The 20,806-nt window shown below is 42.2% G+C and overlaps 1 protein-coding gene across 6 annotated transcripts in view; it reads right to left on the bottom strand.

Annotated features, from left to right (window-relative positions):
* IKZF2 (IKAROS family zinc finger 2) overlaps positions 1–20,806 on the bottom strand; it is a 121,581-nt gene that overhangs the window by 61,425 nt on the left and 39,350 nt on the right. For 4 of the 6 annotated variants that reach the window (XM_081017713.1, XM_081017714.1, XM_081017712.1 and 1 more), the window contains exon 4: positions 2,562–2,831. In XM_081017713.1, coding sequence (XP_080873839.1) covers positions 2,562–2,831 — 270 coding nt within the window. The remainder of the gene's footprint in view (positions 1–2,561; positions 2,832–20,806) is intronic. The other 2 variants (XM_081017715.1, XM_081017717.1) reach the window with 1 other exon arrangement.

Raw genomic sequence — 20,806 nt, 5'->3', positions numbered from 1 at the left:
CTCACAAAAGGACAGTGTCTTATGTAATCTCTTTCTCTTTCTCTTTTGGGTCACAATGCTATGGGGCGGAGGGTGGAGAGCCAACAACTCTGAAGTGCCTAAAGTGTAAAATGTCCAAATTGTCTCTATATTTACTGCCGCTGTAATAAATCAAATAATAATAATACCTGTGATTTACCTCCATGTTCAGTTCAGGGTCAGGTACTTTACACTCCCACTCTATGCATGCACACACACACACACACACACACACACGCCCCTTAAAACATAGGAAATTGCCTTATACTGAGTCAGACCATTGGTAATTCTAGCCCAGCGTTACCTATTCTGAAAGGCAACAGCTCTCCACGCTCTCAGGCAGAGTTTTCCGCTAGCTCTGCTTCCTGAGATGTCAAGAACTGAATCTTTCTGCATGCAAAGTATGAGCCCTAATACTGAGAGGTGGACCTTCCTCGCTTGCACCAGTCGCACCCTAGTTGAAGACAATGAGTTTTTAACAGGATTTTCCCAACTTGTTTTTTCTCATATCCCTCCTATTATCACCCCCAACCTTTTTTGTTTTTGTAATTGTTCTTCTTCCTTGCCTCCTGTTCCCCTTTGCTAATTATTTTTGAATCTGATATGTAGTCATGCCTCAGGCTATATCATGTAGATTTATGAACAGGTTTTTTTTCAGATGCTGAGTGCTGCCAGGTCATATCACAAGTTAGGTGCCAAGGCCCTCATGGCAGTGCATATGCCACTCCACCAACACTCAAGAGCCTGGGAGAGGTTTTGCTTCTAGCTACTCAGTTAGGGAGAGCCAGGCAGGAGCCCAGTTTCCAAGACCCTCCTGCTTCTGTTTGGGTGCAGGACTTTGAACAATACGAAAGTTGTTGCTTCTTATTAAACAAGCAAACTATTTATTTTTAATGCATAAAAAAGGGAGGGGAGCCTCCCAAGGATGTCATAATCAGCTATTTCTATTCAACATATCTGAACCACTTCTGCCCTACCTTAGAAATCAGTTTTTCCAGGTTTGGATTTACCGTTAGACAAATGCTATTGTGAAAGTCATACTGGGAATATGTCAACTTTGGAGGGCAGACTGAACACCCACACTATCCAACCTATGTTTTATACTGCAGTGCCCGCAGAGCTCAAAACGAAGGTTGCAGTTCTGAGCGCATCTACCAGTATGTAAATTCCACCAACACTAATAGAACACACTTCCATGGAAGTATGTTTTGGATTAAACCCAGTTACAGAACTCTCGCTCAGCAGACACACCTAAAGACAACTGAAACCCAGCAACCTGGTTGCTTTTATCAATAGCAGCGTGCATTTAGAAGGGGGTTCTCTTGGGAGTTCAACAGCCCTTGGTGATTCAGGAGTGGCATTTGCTGTGGCAGCCCCTTAGCTGTGGAATTCTTTCCCCAAAGAAGCACATCTGGCACCTTCATCATACAGCTTTCATATATGCTGAAGACACACCTCTTTACCCTGGCCTTTGACACCAGTGAGAGGTATTTCATGACCGACCTTATTCCTTAGGGCTCCACACTTAATAGTCGCATTATTCATTGCATTTTCTCCTCGCTTACTGCAGTAAATGTCTCGAGGTGACTTACAATTACAAAAGCATACATAATACAAAATTTTAAATACATCAGAAATATAAAATAATACTATTGACTTAAAGTGCTCATCCTTCAATAAAACAAAAAGGACAGATCCTACCCTACCCTACTAAAAGATGAACAGCAATCCTGGCTAGGCTACCCTAAATAAGAGCCAAGTGCCTGGGTGAACAGGAATGTCTTCGCTGGCCCCTAGAAGCTGATACTGATGGTGCCGGGCATGTTTATGTGATCTAGGAAGCAGGCATGGTCCTGCTACTTCCCTGGAAGTTTGGGGAGGGGGTGAGCTTACAAAAAGCTTTAGTCAAACAAAATGGGAAAAACAGCAGAGGCAAACAGGTGCTCTCTGGCCAATGTACAATTTTCGTTTCTACTAGGCTTTTCACAAATATGAATTGTTGAGTCCAACATAATTTCAAGCCATCCACTGGGTTCTCCAGTGTATTCAGACAACTCCAAACATGGAAGCTAATAGTTGGTATCATGGCTGATAGCTACTGAAAGACCTAGCCACCATGAAGGCCAGTCACTTTGCCATGTGAGAGATGTCCTGATTTTAGCAAAGACTCTTACTTACACTTTGGTGTGAGCTAAATGACTTGAGAAACAGGAGGTGAGGGCTTTGTAAAGCTACTGAAAAAAGAGAGGTCAACTTTTAAAGAGCTGGCTTAGGATGTCCCTTCATAGTGAAGGACACTTGGCAGGGGAATTTTTTTCTCTCAAATGCATTCATTACCGTGAAGTAGGTAAGTCTAGAAATCTGTGCTATTAAGATTCTCCCCAATTAGTCAACAGACTGACATATTTTGAAAGGATTTTTGAATATATTCCTTACTGCACTTGATTATCATTGGTGAATCAAGAAATGCAAGAGAACAGATGTCAGGTAATATCAACATCAGATGCCAAAGGCAGTCATCACGTTTTCTTTCAGCTGCTTACCAGTGTGACTCCTTTTATGTACCATAAGCACATTGGGCCCAATGCAAACCATGCCACAGACGTCACATTTCAGTTTACCATTCGGAAGCCGGATTCCTCCCTCGCCTGACAGCTCCTGAATTTTTCTGTTCTCCACCATCTCGTGGTTCTCAGTAAGGGGCTCTTCCAAGCTGCTCCCTTCATTATGACCCCTGATCCCATCTTCCCGCCTCAGGGGCTTCCTGTCAGAATCCTCATCATCACTTTGCATTTCTAGCTTTATGGAATTTGCTGCGAATAAATAAATAGCACATTAAGAAAATTAACTTTTGTTTCATTAGCGACTATAATAAATAGCAACAATACTGCTGTGTTAGTTTTAAATACTAATTTCAAAAAGGTTCACAGGACGTCTTCCATTTCCTGCAACCTTTGTTTAACTTGAAAGTTTGCTGATCTGCTATAGTGGCCCAACCAATCAGGAAACAGAAATACAAATCAGCAAATGTGGAACACATTGTGTGCATAGTCATGTAAGCAAGTCAAGAACTGACACAGCAGGCCCCCAAGAAGCAGCTGTTGCTATATAATATTAATACCCATTGTTAGCTATTATTATTCTGAGATGAAGGGCAGAATAGAAATGTAATAAATACACAAATAAAAAAAGAATTTCAGCACCATCTGTGTACATATTGCTTTACAAAGAACAATGGTGATAAGTCTCTATCCCATAGCAGTCAAAGTTATGGTCAGCAAGATGTCATCAAGGCATGTCAAGGCTCTGAGCAATTCAGAATTACAAGACCCCTCTGCTCTAGTGTTTGAATTGGCCAACTAGACACAGGAGCTAGACAGGACCAGCAAGCGCTCTCCCACCCATTGGTATCTCCTGCCCCAGTGCTGTGCTGCCTAGGACAGTAATTGTGTGAAGGCTCCCGCTGACCACATAGGAAGCTGCCTTATATGGGGCCAGATCATTGGTCCAGCTAGTCCCAAAGTATCTACTCTGGCTAGCAGTGGCCAATGGATGACAGAGGCATGACTACAAGGTTTCAGACATAAAAGCCGTTCTGAACCTCTTTTAAGTGAAGGGAGCTGAAGCTGGAACCTGCTGCACCCAAAGCACATGGTGGCCCATCACTCAAAGCTGAACTCTCTTCCTGTACTGGACTTGAACTATTAAAGAAGCTTCCCCAGCCCAACCCCAGCTGCCCCAATAAATAAAAACAAGATGCAGGTGTAGGAGAGGGGCTGTTGGACCCTTAAAGCCTTTTGCACTGAAAGTGTTTATGCCTAAAAGTTAATTATTTATTTAACTAACTAACTAACTAACTAAGGAAAGATTACCTAACTAAGCAAAGAATTGTGTGCCTAGTGAGAAGGCAAGCAAAGGCATATTTTTCTTGGGAACATACATCTGTATTTTGCTCCCAAGGTTGTTCCCAAACTTTTTGTTATTTAAGAAATGAGGCTGGGGTGGGGGCATCTGACTCCTTAAATAACAAAAGGTTTGATTTTCAGAAGAGGAAGCCCTGCTGACAACAGAGCTGACATGAAACGTGTATTAGCAGCAGCATCTTGACTTCACCTGTGATATTAAGCGCTCCCTTCTGAACCCTGGCGAGAATCCAGTTGGATCCGCTTGTAAAAACCAGCAAAACAAAAGATTGCCAGTTAGCTTTGAAGTACAGCCTTTCACACACGCAGATTGTTTGAACGCAGTGCATTGTAAGACTCCCACACGCTTGAGGAATAAAAACTGCCAGGTTTCATGCTCCACTGCAAATCACCTTGGTCACTAAGCAAAGTTGTGCACACAGTTTTAAAAATGTCCATCCTCCCCTTTCTCAGTCCTTACCATCGTCAGGAACCTGCCATTAGAGCTTGTTGCTGTGTGAAGATTTCCTCTCCATCTGGGACTAAGAGAAGAATTGCAGGTCTCCAAGGAGGGAAATGCTGCTACAGCAGGGATCTCCTCAGCTCTTGACAAGTAGCCCTGCTGCTTAGGGAATTCCCTCTGCCTTAGCATTACTTCATACACACATAGGCACACACACAGAGAAAGAGAGAGAGAGACGAGGGTCTTATTTATTTGAGGTACAGCTACTAAGCACTTTGGGCATCATCTGGTGGTGATGGGGGAGATTTTAGTATCTTCTGAATCACTGGGAAGTCACTGTGCTCAACTGTGGCTGGATCAAGACCAGAGTTATAGTCTTTACATTCAGGATACAATTATATCAGTGCTTACCTGGAAGTAAGCCCCATTGAACTCAATGGGATTTACTTCCTAAACATGTGAATTTTGTTGCATTCATTATTATCTGGTTGACCCTGTTTGGCTGAAGAAGAAGAAGAAGAAGAAGAAGAAGAAGAAGAAGAAGAAGAAGAAGAGGTGTGAGACCGTGACTAACCCAAGGCCACACAATGGCCTGGTTTGCACCTACTGGGACTGGGTGAACATGCAGGCTGAAGGAGAGGCGCTGCCAGTGGTCCTTTCTGCTGCCGCTTTGCTTGAGCAAAGCCACAGTTTGTCTTAGAGTGTTGTCCAAACCCACACCATGCATTTAAAGCATATGACTTCCCCCAAAGCATCCTAGGAACTGTAGTTAAGGGTGCTGAGAATGGTAGCTTGGTGAGAGGTAACCACAGTTCCCAGGATTATTTGGGGAAGCAAAGTGCTTTAAATGTATAGTGTGCATGCAGCCCCCGCCCCACGCTTGCTTTTAATGATGAGCTGTAACAAAGAACAAACCTTGGCTCAAGTCATAGTTCAGAGTTTGGCTTGGCTTGGCTTGGCTTAGCTTGGGGCAGCAGCAAGAATGAGCAGGGGATAAGTAAAGGGGCTGGAAGTTTCTCGCCAGTGGCCCAGACCTTTCTTATCTGTAAGTTCTGGAAGATATGGCCAGCCTTCTTCCACCTGGTCTGGGGGGGCCCTTACTGACTCAAAACTACAAAAGCTGAGGCTGCTGAACAGACTCTTGGGCTGGGCTGGGGATAGGGGGTTGCTGTTATTGATACTTTTTGTATTTTATATCTTATGATTTATGTGGAAATGTTTCAATTTTGTTGTGCACTTTTTGTTGTGTTTTATTTATTGTTTATGACATTTTTTGTTATTATGTGAATCTTGTTATGAGCAAGCTTTTAACTATAGAAAGGCTGCAGACAAATAAAACTATGATGCTACATTTGTGCTGCCTCCCTCAACTAAATTTTGGGTTAGAGTGTTGTGTGAACAACCAGGGGAAACATTCATGATGCTAAACAGGGTAACAAGGTCACATTTTTAATTTTCATTCATCCCATAACAGAATTCAGGCACTTATTCAGATAAGTGAGTGCTGCTCCTGAGTCTAATGTAAATGAAAAACAGAATTTACCAATAACATAAAAGTTCAGTCTAAAACTCAGGACAACTTGCTCTCAGTGGCTGCATGTGGATGTTAAAAGCCACTACAAACATGACTGAACCTCATAACCATAGAGCAGGCATAGGCGAACTCAGCCCTCCAGCTGTTTTGGGACTACAACTCCCATCATCCCTAGCTAACAGGACCAGTGGTCAGGGATGATGGGAGTTGTAGTCCCAAAACAGCTGGAGGGCCGAGTTTGCCTATGCCTGGACATCCAGTCTGATCCCTTGCTAGAGGTAGAAAATCCAGGCTAGAGCATCCCTAACAGATAACAGTTGTCCAGCCTCTGCTTGTGGTACTTTGCAGAAACCCACAGTACAAATCTCATGAGGAGGAGCTCTCAAACTCTCTACCCCTAGGACATCTGAACATTACTGAGGCCCACCAGTCGCAAGTGGGTGATGTAGGGCAGCCGCAGAGCCAGTCACAAAATGGTGGCAGCTGGCAGCAGAGTGTGACATAACTGGTCCTTCTATGCATTTCTCTTCCCTATAACAGCTTTTCCCTCTTATCACCTTCCTTTCTATTCCTTGCCTAGCTATCTATTTATTTTAACAATAAATATTAACCTTTCATCTTACTTTCTAATTTCCTCCAACACCACCCTTGCTTCCACTCCCCCCAAAACTTATCTGTCTCCTGGCCACCTCTACTCAGCATGCAAGGGATTTCTGATGCTGGCTTTCTTCCAGCCAAAATGCTATGGCAAGGCTAGCGGGTGGTGTGGGCAAGTGGAGGCTGCACTGGGCAGGCTGTGGCACTGAGGCCCACCTGACAGTGGCCCCCGCTTGGCAGCCATAGCATTTGGGTTGAGAAGCACTGCCATCAAGTAAAACAGCAATTATCCAATACTATCCATTGTGCTTGGTCCATCAGTTAGGAGTAGAACTGCCAACGAACTGAGCAGCCTATCCGTAGCCACTCTTGCCAGCCCATAAGTATCTAACTATCAGTTGAATCAAAAAACAAAAACACTAAAGAGTTATCTAAAATTACTAACACCTCGTGAGAAGAGAAGACTCCCTGGAAAAGATCTTGATGTTGGGAAAGATTGAGGACACAAGGAGAAGGGGATGACAGAGGACGAGATGGTTGGACAGTGTTCTCAAAGCTACCAGCATGAGTTTGACCAAACTGCGGGAGGCAGTGGAAGACAGGAGGGCCTGGCCCATAGGGTCATGAAGAGTCCAACACGATTAAACAACTCAACAACAACAAAATTACTAACAGGGAAATGATAGGGTTAGTCTTTCCAATATTTGGTTCATGTTAAAGACCCCACTCTCAGACTCTTCTTGTGGTTCCTCCATTTTCCTATTCAGTTATGTGCTTGCTGGCTCTTTAACAAATAACCTGTGATCTGGGGCCTGCAAAAGTGAGTAAACTCTGCCTTCTTTTGAATAAAATTAATAATAGCAGTGAGAAAATCTGAGTGTGTCATCCTATGGAAAAAACAAGGAACTTAATCCAGAGACTGGGAATGGCAGCAATGGGGAGATGGGGCCATCATTTTCTGGCTAATGAAATCATTGATGGAAACAAGCAAAGAGCCATACTTCTCAGTGTATGTGGCAGGAAAACATGTTCCCCTTTGAGAAGTTTATTGCAGCCACAATAGCCAGGGATAAAAGTTTGGCAGAGGTGCAAAAGTTCTTGTCTGAAAACTGTTGTCCAAAGCCAAGTACAATTGTGGAATGCTTCAAATTCCATAGCAGAAAGAGAATAGGCCTGATTTCAATAAACTCACTGAACACTGTTCTTTTGGGAATGTTCTGGAGGACATATTAAGAGGCAGATTTGTTTGTGGAGCTGGTAGTATTAAAACCCAGAACCAATTACTGACAGATAGGGATCTGATTTGAGACAAAGCTGTAAAGGTGGTAACTGCCAAGGAGATAGCTGTGGGGGGAAATGACAGGATTTACACCTAAACCAGGGGTGGCCAACTCCCAAGAGACTGCGATCTACTCACAGAATTAAAAACTGGCAGTGATCTACCCCCTTTTTTGAGGTTCAGGTCAAAGTTGTTGCATTTTTTCAGGGAGGAGGTAAAATGTTGAGCTTTTTTTAGGGGAGCCACAGTTGTTCAGCTTCTTTGGGGGAGCCAATGATCTACCAGGGATCTACCGCAGATGTCCAGTGATCTACTGGTAGATCACGATCTACCTGTTGGACATGCCTGACCTACCTCATACCCTCCAACATTTCTCCAATGAAAATAGGGATGTCTAATTTATTATTACTTATATAGAATATAGGGGACGCAGGTGGCGCTGTGGGTAAAACCTCAGTGCCTAGGACTTGTCGATCATATGGTCGGCGGTTCGAATCCCCGCGGCGGGGTGAGCTCCCGTCGTTCGGTCCCAGCTCCTGCCCACCTAGCAGTTCGAAAGCACTCCTAAGTGCAAGTAGATAAATAGGGACCGCTTTATAGCGGGAAGGTAAACAGCGTTTCCGTGTGCTGTGCTGGTGCTGGCTTGCCAGAGCAGCTTCCTCACGCTGGCCACGTGACCCGGAAGTGTCTCCAGACGGCGCCGGCTCACGGCCTCTAGAGTGAGATGAGCACGCAACCCTAGAGTCGGACACGACTGGCCCGTACAGGCAGGGGTACCTTTACCTTTTTATATAGAATATAGAATCTATAGAATATAGAAACCCAAACAGAACTCATAGATAAATGCAAAGGCCACAACAGACATTTAGAGACCTAAGATGTATTTCATTATTGCCGTACTCCCATCATCCCTGACCACTGGCCATTCTAGTTGGGCTAATGGGAACTATAGTAACATTAGAGAGCCACACAGGTTCCCCTTCCCAAAGCACAGCAGAATGGCTGAGCACTCTGAACCTAGTTAATTGGAACCATCCAAAAACACTTGCAGTCAGAAGGTCCTCAAAATAAACAAGGAGTGGCATTATCTAGTGAGAGAATGAAATTAAGTCATATGAATACTGTAGTCTAAAGTTGGACTCTTTTGTTCTAACCCAATTTAGTGAGAACTTAAAATGTAATCCTATGTTTTCTCATTGCTACATTCTTCCCTGTGTGAATTAATATTCACAACCTAAACTGTCTTTCCAGTAAGCAGCACATCATCTTTTTCCCTTCTCAGTTCCACGTTTGTTCTTCAGTGAATGGACTATGATATGGAGCTTAGAAAAAGTGTGTAAACTCCACCGCTTTCAAAGCAAGGAATTTCACAGTTAGACTTCTCCTGCCAAGCTCCAAATGATGCTCATCTCTGCCCCCAGAGCCAATAAACTAATCTCTATTCCAAATCCAATTCTGAATGCAGATTGGAACAGGTCTAGAATTTAAATTTCATCCACAAACCCTCTAAACTACTTCAGCACGCCCAATGCAATCACACTTCCTAAACATGAGATATTTGAAATCGGGCTGCAGTTGTTGAAATCAAACAGATTAGATGAAGTCTTTTTTAAAAAATCAAGCATACATAGCCAACTCTTCAAGACCACTGACGTTTCTTTCTGTTGTGAAATGTTACATACAATCAGTAGGGAAAGCGTGGTTGCTTCCTGAAGACATGGACAGATTACAATGCATCTATACTTCCACTAAACAAATATTGAAGAAATCTTGAGGTTCTTCCCTCAGGGACTATTAATACCATTACAAGTTGGCCAGGGTGGATGTAGTAGTGGGAAACAGGGACAACACTCCAAATCAGGCATCCCCAACCTTTGGCCCTCCAGATGTTTTGGGCTACAGTTCCCATCATCCCTGACCACTGGTCCTGTTAGCTAGGGATCATGGCCAAAACATCTAGAGGGCTGCAGGTTGGGGATGCCTGCTCCAAATCAATGTAGTGGCAGCTCATTTTCTTTTTAATTTAGAATAAAATCACACCACAACCTCTGGATTAGTCAATTCAAAGGTAAAATGCTTGTTCAATGAAACTGTTTTTTAATCCATTGACAACCTTAGCATACCGTATTTTTCGCTCTATAAGACGCACCCGACCATAAGACGCACCTAATTTTTAGAGGAGGGAAACAAGAAAGCAGCACAAAGCCTCTTGAGCGAAGAGGGAGGAGCGCTCCGGCTGAACTCAAGAGGCTTTGCGTGGCTATCCCTTAAGCCAGAACAGCAAGAGGGATCGCTGCGCACCAATCCCTCTTGCTCTTCTGGCTTCAGCAACAGCTGCGCAGCCTGAATTCGCTCCATAAGACGCGCACACATTTCCCCTTACTTTTTAGGAGGAAAAAAGTGCATCTTATGGAGCAAAAAATATGGTAAATACAGTGGTACCTCATGTTACATACTTAATACATTCCGGAGGTCCGTTCGTAACCGGAAACCACTCGTAACGGAAGGCGCGCTTTTGCTAATGGCGCCTCCTGCTGCTGCCGCGCCGCCAGAGCAAAACGTCCGCTCGCATCCTGGGCCAAAGTTCGCAACAAGGGGCATCTACTTCCAGGTTAGCGGAGCTTGTAACCCGAAGCATTCGTAAGGGGTACAGTACATAACATGAGATACCACTGTATAAAAAGTTAACACAATAATAAGCAAAACTAGCTGGAAAGTGCCTGGGTTTTTCTTCACAACAGTTGTTGCAGCTGCAGTCACAGAAAGTGCTCTGCTGTTGTTATTTGTGGTGTTCCACCAACATATCCAACATGGTGATGATATATCTGGCCTCCTGCATAGCACTGAATCTGATAGGCTAGGATAGTCAATATGGTGCCCCCCAGAAGTTCTTGGACTCCAACATGGCCAATGGTCATAGTCAAGCACCATCTGAACAACGCCATGTTGGATAGTCCTGATATAGGACTACACCTAAGCTTCCCAAACCGTATGGGAATCTTGTCAATTTTTGACACTGATCTACTGGAGGTAGATAAAGGTCCCCACCCTAAGATTTCATTGTAAAGTAGAATTCCAATGTGTGCGGCCAGCACAACTAATCCTGCAAAAGTGTTCCTGAGGTGAATGTGTACCTACGGTAACACAGCCAGGGTAAATCAAAAAGGGTACTCAAAAGCCACAGTTTTCAAATCTGAGTCAAATCATTAAGATCATGCAGTTGAGTTGGGGAGGACACAAACACCTAATTCAGTACACACATATTTCTTTCCAGCGAAGGAGATCCACACGCATAAACACCCTTTCCCACCCAGTCACGTGTATCACCTGACTAAACAGATGTGGGCAGATCTGATGCCCATCTAAGCCTTCTTCAGGGTGCACATCCAAATTACAGTGCCCGCTATGCACACTGCCCTGTTTTCACCTGGATTGATAAAAGCATATTTAAATGCACATTTCCATTCTGGTGCAGCTAATTGTCTTGCCAAACATGTAAATAGAGTTGGATTGGGGCAATCAATTATGTGATCCAGCAGATTTTCCATGGCCCTTTTGCCTTTCTGTCTCTGTCTTTTGGGAACTTAAATGTGACATTTACCATTTCTTTGTCAGCCTGTCCCCAGACTGGGGTTTAGCAGCAGGCCAAAAGTCAACCCACTTGCTCTTTATATTGTCACAATAACCCCCAGACAGGATCAAGCCATTTTGAACTTTGATTACTGTAAGAGGCACAAAAAGTGTTCCAAGAGGGAGAGTGTGAAGGGAAGCAGATACAGGGATCAGCAGCAGAATACAGAAACGTAGAGTAGCAACATTTCGAGAGCAGTTGTTGCAGTAAGAGTCGCACAACATTAAGTGGGTTGTTACACATTTCACACTCATCTGGTATCATCTTACAAAATCTTCAGATGAAAACCTTACAGTTTTCTGTTTTCTCCTGCTTTTGAGCCAAGACCACTTCAGATGGCTGGACTAGGCCTTACATGCACCAGCTATCACACATTGAAAATATGGAAATAAATTGTCATTTTATTTTATTTATTTATGCCCATAACTTTCAGGCTTCCTTGCTATGGCAGTTTTCTGTCTGTAGTAACAGATGGCAATGCAAAAAATATAAAATAGTTCAGAATGCAAACTTTTCTTCAGTTCCATGTGTGTCATAGTCCTTAGCATAAATAAATGGCATTGTGGTATCTCATTAAATCTATACATCTGTGTAGCAACTTGCAATTTCTCGATATTTTCTGACATAATGTTCAAACCAACAGCTTTTGCTCACATGTTTCTTTTCTCACAATGGCATCTTTAAGCCACAAGAAAGGCAAACAAAAGCAAAGCCATACCGTAAATATTTCTGAATTGCTCATACAGAGTATTTGTCATTCATCTTCTCGGCTTTTCTTTAAAGATAATATGCCTAGCTGCAATTATGTCTTCACTAATCCAAATGTTTAGCTGAAGAAATCTTTACTTAAAAACAACAACACCAAACCAACCAACACACGCACAAACACACTTATGTACTGTACATAACATCCAGAACAAAATTCTAAAGCTGTTCTGCCTTATTGGCAGCCCTTAAAATAATTCAGAGTTTCCACATTTCAGACAAATCAACTGCTTTTGGAATATTTTTTGTGTAAATGTAGCATACAAATAAAGGGATGGTGAGGACTTTCAATATTATCTCCATAATTAAAAAAAGTAAAGCAACTCAGAGTACAACCCAACCCAAACTTTGATATTCAATGGAAGAGATAAATTCAGTCAGGGTTGTGGCCTGGTCCTCAAAGCGCTCGGGCACAGGCCTACAAAACAAATTACAAACTTGCAGCAGGAGAATAAAAGAGCCCTCGTCTCCCTCCAGCACATGGAATGAGTTGAATATTTCTTTGGATCGTGGCCACGGCAAGCCATTTCATGACTCTTGCACAACATGAAAATCAACCCAAAGTGACTCAGCAATATGACCTACTAACCCCCCAAGATATCTTGTTATCACCAGAAAGTACAGGATGGGTGCTCCAGGGCCAACAATTAGTACAAGAAATTCCAAATATGGGATCATATGAGAGATAAGACTTGTCTTACTTCCTGCTGAATGAAAGTCTATTCTACACCATTTGCTTTACTGAACTGGAACCTTTCCATAAATGTGTGTCATATGGGATATAATCTGCTGTCACTGAGAACAGGGCCATTAGAGTAGGAAAACCCCAAATGGAAATAGCCTTGAGAAGGCAAAGTTCCACAAGGAGCAGTTTATAAAAGAAGTGATTCTTATGCATTTCATCTCCCTTTTTGCTTAATTTTCAGATTAACACAGCAAACTGCCTTCCTTCTAGCACTTCCTTCAGTCTTCAGGGACGTTGGTTTGTTTGCATTTCGTACCTCATACCCAAGACTCAACAGCGACAACAGTTTAGAAACTAAGTAAATACTCCTCCAAAACACCAGAATAAAAAAGCTCCGTGAAATGAGAGTGTGCAAGAGAAGCGTGGTTCGTTAGCAGAGCAAGAGATGAGCCAGAGATGAGGCAGTCTAGACAACCGTTGCAGGTTGCAGCCAGTCCTTGGCAAAATGTCTATGACTCACTGAGGCTTGATCAGCGCCAAAGAGTTAACATAGGGCTTGTGGACTACTCATCTTAAAGCTCTGGTGATCAACTATCCTATAAGAGCCTGGGCTGGCGTGCAACTGTTTTACTCAGAGTACACCCACTGAAATTAATGAACCTGAGCACATTAGAGCCATTAATTTCAGCAGGTCTGCTCTGAGGAAAACTTAGTTGAATACCACTTCTCAACTGTGGGGTGCTGTTACCCTTACAATATATGAGATTTAAAATAAGGTGTTGAAGGCTATCTGAACACAAGCATAACTGGTCAACATATTTCTCTGCTATTTTTTATATTCTATTTTACAGGCCACTCCTTACTGAAAAGTAAGCCCTACTAAGTTCAAAAGGACTTACTGTCAGGTAAGTGTGCACATAGCATTGCATCCTAGATTGATTCATATATATTTATACTAGCAAAAAAATAAAAAATAGTGGAGCCTTGAAGAGATGTCTCAGGCAAGAGAATTTGTGGGAGAGATATATGGCATTACTTACTGTTTTACCAGAAATATGTATAAATTATTCTGCCGGACCAGGGAATGATACTATAAAAGCACTGCAGAAGCTACATGTACCGTGAGAGAGAGCAGAGCCAAGTCCTTTTTCTTGGCATTAATTGATTGAGCTAAAATCAGAAGAGGACAGTATTCCACCCAGGGGTGGGGTGGGGCGGGGCAAGGAGACTTGTCTGGGATGCAAGCATTACATTACATTTCTTTGCATGAGACTGGAAAGAAATTGAAAGCGCTTGGGTATCATAGCATTTTATCAAGATTATTCTTGTATGCAGCATTTTCTAGGTACACATTTCAAAATTTAAATTTCTGAAATTTGACCTCTAAAAATATTTCAGATATGTACTAGTGTGAAAACATGGAACAATTATTCTGTTTTATTAATTCAGTTTATGCAATCTATGGGTCAATGGTTCAACTGTTTTTTGAATGTTAAAGTGTGTTGAGAAAGGCGGTTCTCAAGGTAAAATAAGTCTTGACTGAATGTTCCCTGCTGCACTTGTAACATTTGGGCAGAGTGGCGGGGGGGGGGGGGAGTAATGAAGACAATTACACTAAGGGATAAGATTCCTTTCTTTCATTCTCTTTCTGAGTGACTAATTCCCTGAGTGGAGGACTGTTGAAAGATATGACATCCCAAACAAATCATTCATATTAACATTTCTACATTCCCAACATTTGCATTTTCGCAAAATAAATAAAGAGCTGCCATGAGGGCACAAGAAAAGACATAGCTAATTAAAGTGTTAGTAAAGCTGTGCAGAAGGATGTGGTGAAAGGGCAGAAGGGTGTGACACGTCACTTGCACTTGAATGCTGGAACTTTTAGCCAACAGTTTTCTCTCTCTCTCTCTCTCTCTCTCTCTCTCTCTCTCTCTCTCTCTCACACACACACACACACACACACACATATATATAATGCAATTCCGTTACCATTAGCAATAAAAACTTGTTTCATTATAAACAAAACCAAGAGATTCTAAGTGCTCACATTCTATGCCAAAAAAATACTGGATTGTTGGCAAATGGGTATATTTGCATGCAAAGTATCACAAGCGTTGAACCATGAGATCATCCAGTAGGGTCCTTGGCACCTAATTGGCAACACACAAAAATTCCTTCAGGGGTGAGTTTGTCGTTCTCCTCTCCTTTGACTTTGCTGCTCTTCTCTGGTACCACTATTCTTTCTTTCTTTCTTTCTTTCTTTCTTTCTTTCTTTCTTTCTTTGATTTCACACATTCAGCACTTTTATGAAAGGAAATGGGGTCACATTATCTCACCATAATCAAATGAACCAAGATCAAGAAATTCCCCTAACTTAATGTCTTCAACAGGAAACTACTTTTCTATTAATCTGTAATAAGAAGTTCAGTTAGATCATTGGTGCAATCTATTCTGGAAGCAATTATTTAATCTTAGGCTTTTCCCCAGCCCTGCTAGGAAGCCCTACCAAAAGCCTGTCTTTGAACTGAAGATGCCAGGGACCCAACCAGGGTCCTTCTGTGGGTGCTGCTGTGCCACTCAGCTACTAACCCCTCCAAATATGGTGCATCTGTTTCAGCCTACTTAAAATAACATAGAAATGGAATAATGCCCAAATTCTATTACATTCTTTTCTAATCTCATTGCCCTTGGCAGATCAGAATTTGGTCTAGCAGATGAAAGGGTTATTTTTCAGGAATGTAGTCATTTAGGAGCTGATACCAGGAAAAATGTCACTAGGAAACAGAATACTCAATTGCCTGAGGTGGTGTGCAAATAATTTCTTTGAATTTCTTTGACATTTTCCTGGTTGAAACCAGTTTGCCTGGGGATGGGCTGGTTGAACTGCTGCTCACTCCTGCTTTCCCAGCTTTCCAGATGCTGGTATGATTTTCTCTTAACTCCCTGCTGCAACTGGGATTAACCAGCAAAATCCAGGCAACACACAGAAACTCCCCCCGCCTTGTTCCCTACAATCAGCACGGCAAGAGGAACAAAGGACCTCTTGTTTTCAAATGATACCAGAATTCCATGACTCCCAGTATGTTTCTAAAAAAAACCAACACCCCATGGGAGCAGTCCAAAAGAGCAGCAGATACTTTTTTCAAGATTCTATCCTAACTAATTTCTGCACTAAAAAAGTGCAAATTCCTTCATTAGAAAATCTAGATCTTATAAAATGAAATTATCTGAGACAGATAAAATTTTATGAATCTTCTGATAAAAATGTGTGTTTTTTAAAAAGTTCCTTTTTTAAAAGAAACCTCAAACACAAACAAAATAGAGACTTTTGGAATAAGGCTAAGTCACTTGAGATGTTCATTCAAAAGTCTACTTAATATTTGGTTTTAAGCAAATACTCCAGCGGTAGGTTTTTTGTCTTTGTTGTTTTTGTTTCCCCCTGAAAAGGGCTAAGAAATAAGTTTTTAAAGAAACAAAAGCAAACCCTGCAGGCTTGGTGACGTGGGCATGTGTTGGAACTGCACAGGAGCTTCCCAAGTTTGGATTCTATATTGCGTTGCAGGCACACTAGTGGCCACACTCCTTCCTAGTCCTGGCCTTCTATTTCTTCTAAAACTGGGACTCAAGTAGTCTAAACAAATAAATGTAAAGCTTTCTTGATTTATTTTATTCTATTTTTCGTGCTGAGGCCATCAGAGGGAGAGGAAGTGGCCGTCAGGCCAACTCCACGGCGTGTGGAGACAGCTCCAGCGAAGAGGACCCTACTTCTCTCTAGCTACCACCTGCCATCACTGGGGAAGACGAGGCAGCAGCTCTTCCACCACTGCGCTTTGATCCAGCTCCATGAGCTCCAATTCCTTTTGCTCCACCAAGATGAACACTGTGGCAGCTCATGTAGAGTCTCATATGTGGCTGGTTGGGGGGCTGTGAAATTCACAAGTTGTGCAGGCCTGTTCAGTACAATATGGAAAACACTCACCCCCCTTCTGCCTTGGTTAATGGCCTCAGGCATTATTTAAGTTTTAATTATAACTGTAGTTCTTGAGAGTCATTTGCCAACATTGAGGTTTTGCCCCCGCAGCAAGACATGCATTCCTATCCTAAATTATTGACACTGAAATGACACCAAGAGTTCAGGATTATGAGCAGTGTGATAGGCAACAATAAGAAAATACACATAATGATCATGATCACCAGAACCATATGCACCAGATGGGTACAAGCCCATGAGATTTTACTAGTTGCAGTAGCTCTCAGATCAAAGCCACTTCTTATACTCAAGAGAATATAGCTTACTTGCAAAAGCAGGAGTAAAAACCTGTGTGTGTGTGTGTGTGTGTGTGTGTGTGTGTGTGTGTGTGTGTTAGAGAGAGGGGGGGGATGTATTACTGGCTCCTTTGGATCAGAAACAGTAATCTCAACTGCTCAATATTGCAATTTAATAAAATAATAGATAATAGGAAGGAATAAGTCCTATGATCAGAAATCACTATGGTATCAGAAAACAACATTTTCCACTTAGGGAAAATTGACCACAGTGCATTGTTTTCCTTTGTTGTCAAGACTGAAACACAAAAGCAACATTATGTTTCCAGATCCTGCATGTTTAAAGATGCACCAAGGCAGAAACCCACAATCACGAGTCACTGCTAAATATCTTGTGTTTCTTATGAACACGTTACAGCTATTATTAATTATTATTATTATTATTATGTACATTAATATAAATCAAAATAATCAATACTATCTACAATGGGAGGGGAGAAGGTATGCAGAAATGGCAAGATCTTCACTGGTCTTTTAAAAGGAGCACAGAATTATAGAACTGTAGATTTGGAATGGACCCCAAGGGTCTTTTAGTCCAAACCTTTGCAATGACTCTGGTGAGCTTCTTTCAGAAATGTGAAATAGAGGCTATCATCATCATTCTAGTAGATGATGATAGCCTTGCAGAATGGTTTCTGAACTAGAGGAGTCCGTATGGGAGAAGGTATCCCCACAAATGGTACTGATGGAGCCATCACCAAGAATGTTCCCATAGTTTTAGAAAAAGCCATTAGAAAGTGATAGCTCAACATGAAAGCCCACTGACTGGTGGTGGTTGTTTTTAAAGAAAAATATTACTGTATTGTACCTTTGCATGGTGCATCCAGTTGTGCTGAGAACCACATCTGTTAGTTTCAGCAATACTGAAGCATAATGTTTTCATACACCATTCACAGGGCCCAAATAACTCTCAGTTATTAACAGTAGGCCAAGCAACTGGGGAAAATAGTGGTGCCTGTGGGCTTTCTGGATGGTATCTGGTTGGCCACTGAGATCACGATGGTGGACTAGATGGGCCTTTGGTCTCATCTAGCAGGGCTCCTTATATCCTTATAGCCCTGTTAGCCCAATCTAATGCAAACAGACCTGCAGTCTTGACTCACCAAGCTGCACGCAGCCACTACCACCAGCAGCTTTCTACCGTGGCCTGCCATGGAGAGGTCCGCCTTCCCCAAGGAGGCATCAAACGCAAGCAGCTGAGTCTAGGGCAAAGTGTCATGCTTGGCTTGGCTATCTGTGTCCAGCTTTGGATGCCACATTTTTGTACATCTGAATTGGAATTAAGGTGACAATGATAATCATTCCAGTACTCAGAATAAATTCTTTCTCCTTCTGTTTAACAAGCTTGTTAGAGCTTAGTTGACACTGGCTATTTAATGAACATTTGTCCTGATTTGCTTGTGGGAAGATTAGACAACTGCTTCAAGCAAATGTGCAACCTCACACTTTCCAGTGCATTTCCCCATTACTTTTCTAAATAAATAAATAAATAAATGCAAGCCAATCTTTTGAGGGAAAAGGATTGTTTGACAAGAGCTCTAAATCAGTTTCAATTACAGTGTCTGAATTTGTCAGGATATGACTGAATCCCACCTGAAAACAGTGACGATCTGGAAATGACCTGAGATTGGTTAAACATAACTGTGTGTTTTTGGGTGGTGGGAATCAAGTGCTCAGTAAATCTTCTTTCGCTGCCTGGCTGGCACTGCAAAAGTAGGGAAAGTTGGCCAAGCCCCTGCCTGCCAGGCACAGTAAGGTGCTGAGATTGGGTGCTCATTCCATTTGGTGGTCACAAATCACGAAACTCAGCAATAGTACTCACGAGGACCACTTGGGCGTGGGGGGAAGGCACACTCAAATACTGTTGTAATCTTACGCTGATCTTTTACAAAGTAATACCAATCAGCTCAGTGATGGGCAGGCAGGGGGCTAGAAGAAGGGCTTTAAGTGCTCCTGGTCCACAGTGCTCAAACTACAAACGCAGTTTTGAAAATTGAAAAGTCAGCCCTAAGAATGCCAGATGCTTCTCCGCTGTGGTGAAAACAAGGCCTTTTGTTTTCTCCCATTCCATTGGGAGGACTGTCTAGAGGGAAACAACAGAGAAGAGAGAGAGAGAAAGAGATGCACACACATTTTTAAAGCCTTTCTAGGAAAGCCCTAGTACAGTTTCATCTCTTTCCAAACAAACGCAGCAGCAATGATAATTGTTTATAACATTATAATTATTAAGAGGGGTGAACAATGAGATGTCTGTGGGGAGGCTTTGTGGGTAACGAAGCCCCAGCCTATTAAGATTAGATATACTGTATTTTTCCATGTATAAGACGCCCCCATGTATTTTTGTGGTCTCCAAACTGAGAAAAGGGGGGAAGATTGTATCCGTGTATAAGACGACCCACAATTTTGAACATAATATTTAAATATAAAAACCTAGTCTTATACACAGAAAAGTATGGTACTCAGTATCAACACACTCTACAAAACCTTGTAAAAACAATGACTTATTTTAAGACCAATCAAAAAATTGCAAGATAGAGTGAAAATTTTCAGACTCACTGGTATTCTGCTTCAGAATGAATGCTAAGAGGATGGTAATGTTGGGGTGAGACAATGGGTACACTGGAATACCTTGTTGGTAGAATGGGGAAAACATTTCAGCAGTTAATTGTGTTATCCCAAATTACTGATATGGCGCCTTTTGGAAGATAGGTTGGAAGAAGTACTTGTTCACTTAACAAGATCCACTGAAAAACGTCTATGCATAGCTCTCTGCTTTTCACGTTAATGTGCAAAACGTGTTCCTTTCCAACTGAATTGGTAGTTAATTAGCATGAACTTCTATCAATTAATTGCTATTCTTCACAGGCAGCAGTGATTGGTTTTGAGAAACGGGCGGTGCAGGCCTGAGTGCTGCCCCCAGGCTATGCAATCTAGAAATTCTCCTAATCCTAATTCCTCAAAGATGTTTAAGGGGAGGAGTTGTTACTAACCAGTATGGAGTCATTGCTCTTGCCATGCTCAGAAGTACTCTCTAGTTCAGTATTTCTGCACATTTAACAGGGCAGTAGCCAAGTTCCAAATTCCACATCACAGGTCTTCTCACATGTAACAAGGATGGGATTTAAAGGGAAATTTGGCCTCTCTGCTAACACTTCGCAGCATCACATTAAAATTAGTTCACAATTAAAATGAGGGAAATTCACTGTTCCATGCATGCCACAAATGGAAACAGGTGAATTGAGCATAGATTGATCTGACAGTTTGCATCACACAAGGACTGCCTGCTTTCATCCAGCAACTCCAATCAATTTCCACTGTCAGCAAGATATAACATTTTAATCTGTCTCACTAATGTTCTTTAAGTGCAGCTCCTTGGCTGAAGGTAACTGTCGGTCACTTTTATTTCACAGCGGATGATAAATTCATGTATCACCCAGATCTCCCCATGGACCTTCCTGGCTTTCTTATGGCAATGACTAGTGATCAATCAAGTTCCACTAAGATTTATATTCAACACTTCGCTTGAAACAGTTTACAATGCTGCACTTCGCTTTTCACCATTCCAAGTCTTTATTGTCATTTTTTGTGAGGGGGGAGGATTTG

This window comes from Podarcis pityusensis (assembly GCF_964106645.2).
Source record: "Podarcis pityusensis genome assembly, chromosome: 1".
NCBI lineage: Eukaryota > Metazoa > Chordata > Lepidosauria > Squamata > Lacertidae > Podarcis > Podarcis pityusensis.
The sequence above is the reverse complement of the archived record's forward strand: the minus strand, read 5'-3'. Positions and strand labels throughout refer to the sequence as shown.